Source organism: Diprion similis, chromosome 8 (genome assembly GCF_021155765.1).
Source record: "Diprion similis isolate iyDipSimi1 chromosome 8, iyDipSimi1.1, whole genome shotgun sequence".
Taxonomy (NCBI): Eukaryota; Metazoa; Arthropoda; class Insecta; order Hymenoptera; family Diprionidae; genus Diprion; species Diprion similis.
The window spans coordinates 17,823,742-17,833,069 of NC_060112.1; the positions used below are offsets into that span (position 1 = coordinate 17,823,742).

General features: G+C 41.3%; 1 protein-coding gene across 2 annotated transcripts; it reads left to right on the forward strand.

Moving 5' to 3' along the window:
* The first annotated feature begins 1 nt into the window (after position 1).
* On the forward strand, positions 2 to 9,244 carry LOC124409815 (anoctamin-4-like). 2 transcript variants are annotated; one of them, XM_046887673.1, is made up of 14 exons: positions 2 to 516; positions 1,168 to 1,570; positions 3,027 to 3,204; positions 4,321 to 4,603; positions 4,698 to 4,849; positions 5,118 to 5,363; positions 5,617 to 5,816; positions 6,010 to 6,147; positions 6,252 to 6,469; positions 6,546 to 6,854; positions 6,931 to 7,240; positions 7,339 to 7,544; positions 7,655 to 7,942; positions 8,045 to 9,244. In XM_046887673.1, exons 1-14 carry the CDS (start codon positions 307 to 309, stop codon positions 8,351 to 8,353), a joined length of 3,450 nt encoding a protein of 1,149 aa, XP_046743629.1. In that variant the 5' UTR covers positions 2 to 306; the 3' UTR covers positions 8,354 to 9,244. The 2 variants fall into 2 exon arrangements, with proteins under 2 accessions (XP_046743629.1, XP_046743630.1); XM_046887674.1 differs by having other exon boundaries at positions 3 to 516; positions 3,036 to 3,204.
* The last annotated feature ends 84 nt before the right edge of the window (positions 9,245 to 9,328 follow it).

The window sequence follows — 9,328 nt, forward strand, 5'->3', positions numbered from 1 at the left end:
TGCATTCAAGGCGTGTTTTTATTTTATAAGGTTGAGATTCCTCCTAAGTCAATTCGGTGCGAGAAAATCGGTAAAAAAATAATGGGGATTTGGTACATACCCTGGGGGGTAGCCGGTTACCGAGACTCAAGCGGTACGAGGGGTCAGAGGGACCTTCTTGAAGAGAAAAGGGGGTAAAAAAGGGAAGCAAGGTCTGCCTACCCCTCTGAGCGTTTCGCCGCTTGGGGCTTGTGGTTAGCCATTTATAATTAACAAGAAGTCGACCAACGCCGGGTCTCCATGGCTTCTAGCGATCAAAATTGATCAATGTCTGTTTCGCGCTACAAGCAGACTGTCCGCGTTCCGGATCGGGACGCGTTGCAGTTACCCACACCTTCCTTCTCGTTGCCACCATCGCCCGGAAATCTTCCGGGGAGAAGTCCGAACGATACCGTATCCTCTTCGCCGGAAATAAAATTTAATTTCGTCGACGAGGCGATGGACGCCGACGCGATCCGCTTGGAAAATGAAACCAAGGTACCTACTGCACAGGAAAAGCCGGTATATGATGTTTGAAAACGAAATTCCGTGTGTCTTTCGATCATTCAACTCCGTTCCGCTGTAACAGAAGTAAAAAGAAATAAAAGGAAAGTGTTCAAGATCAGTCGCTGAAATCCTCTGGAGTGAGAAAAAAAAACAAAGATATTATTCATCATCACACTGAGACGTGTGGTTTTAGATAAAGATTTTAAGTTCTTCGGACGAGTGATGCTTGCAAATCACAGCCACGTGGTATTCGACGTTTGGCAGCCACGAACATGAATAATTAAAAACACTTCAAAAATTTGCAGAGAATTGTGCAATCCGCGTTTTCAAATAAGAAAGTAATAAAAAACGTTTTGACAAGCGTCGAGTACCTCGTCGCCACATAAATAAATACGCATACGATGTCTATATATGTAATACTGCTGTCACATCGAATCGATACACGAGGTCGACGAGTGTTTTATAATTCTGGTATAAAACGACTTCCTTTCTGCTGACGCGGTGTATAAAGGCGGAAACTTGTCGAATAATAAATACTTCTCTTATTAAATCAACGTCGTTTGTACAGCGAGACGGCGATGAGTTGGAATGAGAAGCAAAGAACCCCTGTGACCAGATTTCATGACGATCAAATTTCTGCAGGACACTCACAGCCGGAGACCGAGTCGAACCGAGGGGGCTTCTCAGGTTATCCCGGAATTTAGCCCCAGCAGATCGCAACTGAGCGATTTGGTGCATTCGGTCGGATCGACGGAGACGTCGCTGGTATCGTCGGCAACGCACACGCCTAATCGCGAGGGGAGTCCTGCGGGAAGGAGCGTGGAAAAACGTCCTGGAACGCCGTACGACGTGACAAAGCCCGTCCTCCAGAGGACGAGCGACGCCCTCTTCGAGCTGGCCAGAAATGGCCTTCAACAATACAATCCGACGAGCGGTGAATCGCCGCCGGGATCCGGAAGCCCCAGGATATCCAGGCGGTACTCGAGGGCGAGCGTTCATCCCTGCGTCGTCGGAAGCAAGTCCTTAACGGCACGCGACTTATTCGGTAAATTTATCACGAACTTCAACAGGCGCCCCTTATTAGCATTAGTTTCATTCACACAACCGCCTGTTGCTGCGCTGCGTGATGAAGCACTATAGAGCGCCAAGGGGATTATTGCGACACTTGTGATGAAGAGTCTATTAGACGAACTGGGCTCAGGGTGTGTATACCCATCTCCGATAAGTAATGAGGGAAGAAATCCGGATTCGTTGCAGTTACCTGATCGGTCAGCAATTTTCATACTAATATATACCTTTGTTTCATCAAAACTTCCCCTATTCATGCGATACGTATGAAGCTTCTTTTTGCAGAGAATTTCATACCCGGAGGTAGCGATTTATACTCACAAACGAAAAGGCGGGGGGGGGGGGGGGGGGGGGGGGCAGTATATCGAGAAACGCACTTTCGGTATACTTATAATTGCGAAATTCTGCACATTGAAAATAAACTTTTTCTCGAGTCAATATTTCCTTCCAACTTGGACAAGAATGACAATGGTTGTAATGATAAATGTGAGGATAAATGCATGAACAAATTATAAAAGCGTAATTGGAACGCGAACGGAATGTAGCACGTTTAACTGCGGAAACTTTGAAACTGGATGTAGATACCCTGACCTCATTCGGCAAGAAGTAACACACGAAACAGAAATCGATGGCTAATAGTTCCCATAGCATGGAATTGAATATACTTGTGCCTATTCATATACGTACGTGATATTTGCAGTTCACTGTTTCGTACAAGACATATGGTCGCCAAGTGGCCCGTTATCGCAATTGTTCCGGAGATCGATATATCAGGAAAAGCTGATTAATTCGAATCTGCGCTAGTACCGTGGGCCGTATAAAGGGAAGTTTCGCAGATTTTGCACTAAGAGTATAAAATACTAGACGTAAGACGATCACAGAATGCTTTTTAGGGGCGGACTTATAGGCACTAAAAGTTATACATAATTAATCATATATACGACAATCACCTATCCATGAAAGGTGTGAGATGCTAAGCAAACTGATTTCAGACCATAGTTTTCATTCAAATATTATTTCCTTGGCGATGAAACGATATCCAAGCATGCTCCGAACGAACACAAGTTAGTTTGCAATAATTTATTATGTAGTAGAATTTCGTGCATGGCACTTTTACAGACTGTATAGTAAATAACTTGCGTTCTTCACCAAAAATCGGTAAATCGTCGAATGAAATTCCCGCATTCGAACAATTTCCAAATATTAGAGGAATAGAGGGATGAACCATATCTAATAGAAATCTTCGTTCGAATTAGACAATTCCATCTTACGGGAAAATCGCGATAACGTTTACTATTATACTTTAATAAATATAAAAAGATATACACGTGCGGAATAAATGAGGTCTGTATGTATAGTAGGATAATATTAGTGGAGGAACTACTCGACTAAAAATATTCTATTGTTTATGAAATTTTTCAACATCTACTTAGCATTTTTAGGACCAAAATTAACACCCGCACCGCCGGACGCAAGCCCGTCATTACCTGGCACGCCTGCCCCTCAGGACTCGGACAGCGAACAGATGAGCAAAGAAGCGTTATCCCGAAAAAATGTCGGATTCGAAACAGCGGTGGGGCCGGAAACTGACCCTGAGACGTTATTTTTTCGGTGAGTTTTCATAATTTTTTTATTTTATAAAACACAATAGTTTCGTAGTTAAATAATGCATGCCTTTATGCATGAACTCGTCATATACATATATCTGTAAAACCTACATGACAATGAATACCGACAGTCAGCCAAATAATGTGGGCGGTAGTATGGTGCTAAAAATAATTCAACTATTGTAGAGTCTGACTTAACTGCGTTGGAAGAAAATTAAAAAAAAAACTCGGCAAAATAGACGAGGTAGCGATTTTTTTAAATTTAGGCTCTAACCGTTAAACAATTCAAGAGGGATTAAATTATTCATGCCACTCGTGACTGTAGATATACTACGTACGTGCTTCATGGTGCCGGCAGTAAGCGAACAACTTTTTAGGAATTAAAAAATTCGAGATAGTACACCTGCGGCCTTTGCGTTACATTACGTGCTCGAATATCGCTCCCTGTTATCAAAAGAATGTTAAATTTGTTTCCATCTGCTCCGGGGTACACATAATGAATTTCTGAGAGCTGGCTGTGTTAATGGTCACAGACGTACGTACATGCGTCACGTCGATAAGAAAAAAAAAAAAAAACAGAAAAAATGCGAACACGTAGAAGCCGTACGTGGTACAATAGAAAATATGAAATCAAGAATTTTTTTTAGTGGAGTAAAAAATTTAGCTGGATCCATTTGAAGTTATTAATTTTCATGAAATTAGGGAAGACTGGAGATCCTTGCCACGATATTTACAAAAGCATCAAAGACCGCGTTATTTTTAAAAACTGTAACGATCACGTTCAATACTTATACTCGCAGCTCGTGTATACTAAAAAGTATGACAATTCTTTGCTGTTTCTGGCGCTGTTGAGTGCAATTACGTGATATATTTTGTATTAGTGGATTTTCCATGGACATGAATTTATGATAAGGCCTGTAAATAATTCAGTCGAAACTTCGGTACTAAACAAAGAATTGATTGAAATTAAAAATAACTGACATTGCGAGAATCGGTCAAACTTATATAGCTTGAGGTAAAAAAAAGACGCATGTGGAGAGGATAACTATACCAAACTAAATGACAATTACTGAGTCTGATTATTGAGAAATCACTTGTTGTACTTTTTGCCTTTGCGCAGTGACGGTCGTCGAAGAATAGACATGGTGTTGGTCTACCGGGAAGAAAACGAGGGTGTGATGACGGAGACCGAAGCCAGAAGGATAGAGCAGCGGAAAGTCTTCGAGCAGAATCTCCTCAAGGAAGGCTTACAGCTGGAGCTGGAACACAAAAACACGTCGTTCGACGGCAAAACGAATTTTTTGAAGCTCCACATACCATGGAAAGCAAAAATGCAGTACGCCGAGGTGATGAACCTGAAACTACCGACGAAAAGGTTCATCACGATATCAGTAAAAGCCTGGGTAAGCTTTGATCGATAACTGTTGTTCGTCGTTTTTCGGAAAAGTGTGAATATCACTTATCTGTATCTTCTTACAATCTCATCCGATGCGGCAGGGCGGCGAAGGTGGTAAAGAGAAGCCAAAGTATTGGGCAAAATGGTCCCCGTGGATAGAATGGATCCAGAGGCTCCATTCCTGGGACACGAGCAGAATCCCCGAGGAGCCGAGTTTTTACGCCAGTGCTGATTCCGACGACCGGGAAGAAAGGTATAATAACAAATTATACATTACTACACATACCAGCGAAAGATTTTCTCAGGTGGATGAAGAACCGCTCGACTTTGATTTATTTCAAGGATGAAGGGGCTTTTCTACACCATTACTGCAGTTATGCTCTTTGTAAATTAGATCTCTTGCGGTGCGTTGCCGAACATTTATTATATCAAGGTCGATGAAAATTTTACTGTAGCTGCAAACTACTCTAATTATTAAATGGACTGTGGTACCTACCCTTTTGTACGTTGTTTGATATCAGGTTCGTAGTTAAGGACAGAGACACGGCTTTCACCCCGGCCCAGAGGTCCTTGATCGTCATGCAAATTTTGTTGAGGGCGCGGTACGATGACAATCACGAACGAGCTGGAATCCGACGGCTTTTGGCGGACGGCACTTATCTTGAATGTTTCCCACTCCATGAAGGGCCTTACGATACTCCCGGGCCCAATGGCGAACTCTTTGACAGACATTTGTTGTACCTGGAATGGGCTCGGCCTTCTAAGTGGTGAGAATCAATGTCGAGACCAATCTATGCAAATCGGATCTAATTACAAGGATGCATTTTTAGAAATATCATTTTTCATCATCAGGTATTCGTAAGGCTCGCTGATAGCGAAAAATTCGCTCATCATATCTGAAACAGAGTTACTTAATCGTAGTTGTCAATCCATGTGGTAGATATCGTGTAAACTTTGTTTGTTTTTGAGTGAGATTAAAAAAACCTGAATTTCTTCTCCAGTCTTCAACTTACGTTTCAGGTTCAAGAAGCAACCCTTATGGTTGGTGAGGAGATACTTTGGGGATAAGGTAGCCCTGTACTTTGCCTGGTTAGGTTTTTACACGAAGGCGTTATACCCTCCAGCTGTCGTTGGTTTGTTGTGCTTTTTCTACGGCCTCGGAAGCATAGAAAGCGAAGATAACATACCTAGTAAAGAAATCTGTGATCCCACATTGGCTGGTGAGTTGTGAAGTGTAGTGTAAAAATGAATTCATTATGTTTTTTTTTAATTTTGGTCGAGTGTATAATAAATTGAGGGAAATAATTGCGTAAGCGGGTATTCAGATTGATATTATTAATACTATTGTTAGTTATTAAAGATTAATAAATTATGAGATATTATGGTTTATTTGATTTGAACCGATCGTTGCAGGAAATATAACACTTTGTCCTCTCTGCGACAAGGCATGTAAATATCAAAAGCTGAAAGATTCCTGCCTTTTTTCTAAACTGACATACCTGTTCGATAATCCAGCAACCGTCTTCTTTGCAATATTTATGTCTTTTTGGGGTGAGTATGAAAACAGTAGTGAAGAATCAGTCTCAAATTCATCCCAAGCTGCAATCACGCAGAAACAGCAAAATTATTTCAATAAATTAAACGTTTGTACACAGCGACGACGTTTTTGGAGTTATGGAAACGACGACAGGCAGTGATAGTTTGGGAATGGGACCTCCAAAACGTGGACGGTGACGAAGAGACCAGACCAGAGTTCGAGACCACGGTAAAAACGTATCGCGTTAATCCTGTGACCAGAGAAAGGGAGCCTTACCTTCCAGCATGGTCGAGGGTTCTTCGGTTCACGGCAACCGGATCCATGGTATTTTTTATGGTGAGCATTAGGGGGTTCTTCTGGATATTTTTTGCCGCTGTTGTTCGTTTCACTAACGGACTGACCTCTGTTCCAGATTTGTGTTGTACTAGCTGCGGTTCTCGGTACAATCATCTACCGGATATCGTTAGTGTCCGTATTTTACAACGGCGGCGGTGAATTCTTAAAGAAACATGCAAAAATTTTCACTTCCACGACCGCCGCCCTCATTAATTTGTTCATCATAATGATCCTGACCCGGGTTTATCACCGATTAGCGAGGTGGCTAACGAATATGGAAAATCCGAGAACTCAGACTGAATACGAGGATAGCTATACTTTCAAGATATTTCTATTTGAATTTGTCAACTTTTACTCTTCGTTGATATACATAGCTTTTTTTAAGGTAAACGCCATTTCCGAATTATTACAAGCCTGATAACAGGCGGACAAGTTTTATATACGGAAGTGATTGGTTTCAGGGTAGATTCTTCAAGCATCCAGGTGACCGGAGTGCAAGATCCTCAGAATTTTTCCGTATTAAGACTGATGTTTGTGACCCAGCCGGTTGTTTGTCAGAACTCTGTATCCAGCTGGCGATAATAATGATTGGCAAGCAATGCGTCAACAATTTTCTGGAGATTTTATCTCCAAAGATGTGGAATTGGTGGCGAAAAAGAACTCAAAAGGCAGCGACGAAGGATCGAAACAGACCTTATACTCGCTGGGAGAAGGATTACCAGCTTCAGGATCCCGGTAAAATGGCACTGTTTGACGAGTACCTTGAGATGGGTCAGTATGAATAAATTTCTCAATATTCCTTGCCGAATATATCCAAGGAAGGGTGAACGTCGACGGATAATTCACTCTTTTCTTGTCATACTTTTTAGTCATACAATACGGATTCGTGACATTGTTTGTCGCGGCGTTTCCGTTGGCTCCATTATTCGCTTTGTTGAATAACATTGCCGAAATACGACTTGACGCCTACAAAATGGTAAAGGAAGCTCGAAGGCCTCTTGCTGAGAGGGTGGAGGACATTGGGGCCTGGTTCGGTATTCTTCAGGGTGTAACGTACGCAGCTGTGGTATCCAACGTAGGTGAAACGGGCGTTACATAGTTCTCTCACGAAAAAAAATTAAAAAATAAAATAAGCAGGGGTTTTATGACTTTGGTGCGATCCAACCATTTTCTCTCTGCTTTCAGGCGTTCGTGATCGCTTACACTTCAGACTTTATTCCCAGAAGCGTATACGCCTTTGGATACTCGGACTCGCACAACCTGACCGGGTACATAGATAGTTCATTATCGGAGTTCAATACTTCTGATTATAGGGAGGACATGGGAAGCGCTGACGAGGATCCCGATCCCCCTACATGTCAGTACCGAGGTTACAGAAACGGTCCAGATCACCCCGACGCTTACGAACTTAGTCCACAGTATTGGCACGTTTTCGCAGCGAGACTCGCATTCGTCGTGGTGTTCGAGCATGTGGTAAATTAATTGCTGTGACATATTATATCCATTCATTATCACAGAGTTCCTTACTCGGAGATGACAGAGACTGCAGATAACGATAACCGATTGAACTTGCAGGTGTTTGCACTGACGGGTATAATGAGCTATGCAATCCCAGCGGTGCCGAGGGCAATTGCGACACAGATCCAGCGAGAACGGTTGTTGGCGCAAGAAGCGAAGTACGAGAAAGGTATCACGGGTCGGGAAGACGAAGACGAGCTTTTAACCGCTCTGCGGGAAGCTGGAAGTATCGGTCGACCGCAAGGAGGTCGAGGAAGTTGGGCGAGGCGTTTTAGTAAATTGAGTGATGGCCTCGACGCCCACGTGGAGGTGGGTCCTCGGGCACACAGACAAAGTAATTCGTCAACGGTGTGGGAAGTGATGTAGGTCTTTTCAATGCGTTCTCTCATCTGAAAGTTACGAAAAAGTCATGACGTTATAAGTGTATAGGTAACAGGTTGGATAATTAGCAGTACAATACTTACCGCAATAAAAATGGGTCAACGTTTGACGTCAAACAGACTGCAAGATCGCCTGTTTACTCAAGTCGATTCATATACCTAACGAGTACAAATCATCGCTTTAATCAAAAGAAAACATAACTTTCTTTTTTCCACACTTATCGGATAAAATATTGCGATTATTTGTGTACAGAAACGTAGTAGTAATAATGATAACTAAGTCTGCTATACATATCTTTGTTTTTGTAAATAGAAAACAGGCCACAAGATGTCCGAAAACTCAAAACATATCCTTGACTCGTAATACGATTATATTATTAAGGTATATGATGTCTAATGGATAAAATTTATGAAATATCAGAGAAATTAGTGTTATATATATGAAATTTTTTTAAACTCTTATTTCTAATTTATACAGAATTTTGCATTCTTAAAAGCAAGATGGAACTTGGAAGAAAATTTACACCAGTTTGGTACATACCTAAAATTTTACCGCTTCCAAGTTCCTGTGGAAATCAAATATCAACTAGAGAGAATATTTAGGTTCTAAATTTTTTATTTTACAATTCAAATTTCACCCAGAGGCTAATGTATTTTGTCCAATGAAAATCTGGGATTGTCTTGAAATCACTGATTCAAATTTATTTCTAAATGTAAAAACAAAATTAGATACCATGTCCAAGCATCCTTATCATTCTTTAAATGTTACGCTTATTACGTCAATCCAGTAATTTGTTAAGACTTGAAATCATGCCTGTATCATATAATATATACAATATAACATAAAAAGAAATGATTAAATTCGTATTAAATGAAATAGGTTGTTGAACATAATTTTTTAAACAACTTTCCGAATAATGAAGACCCGTTCCATATACTACACAATATACTCTTTATTTTA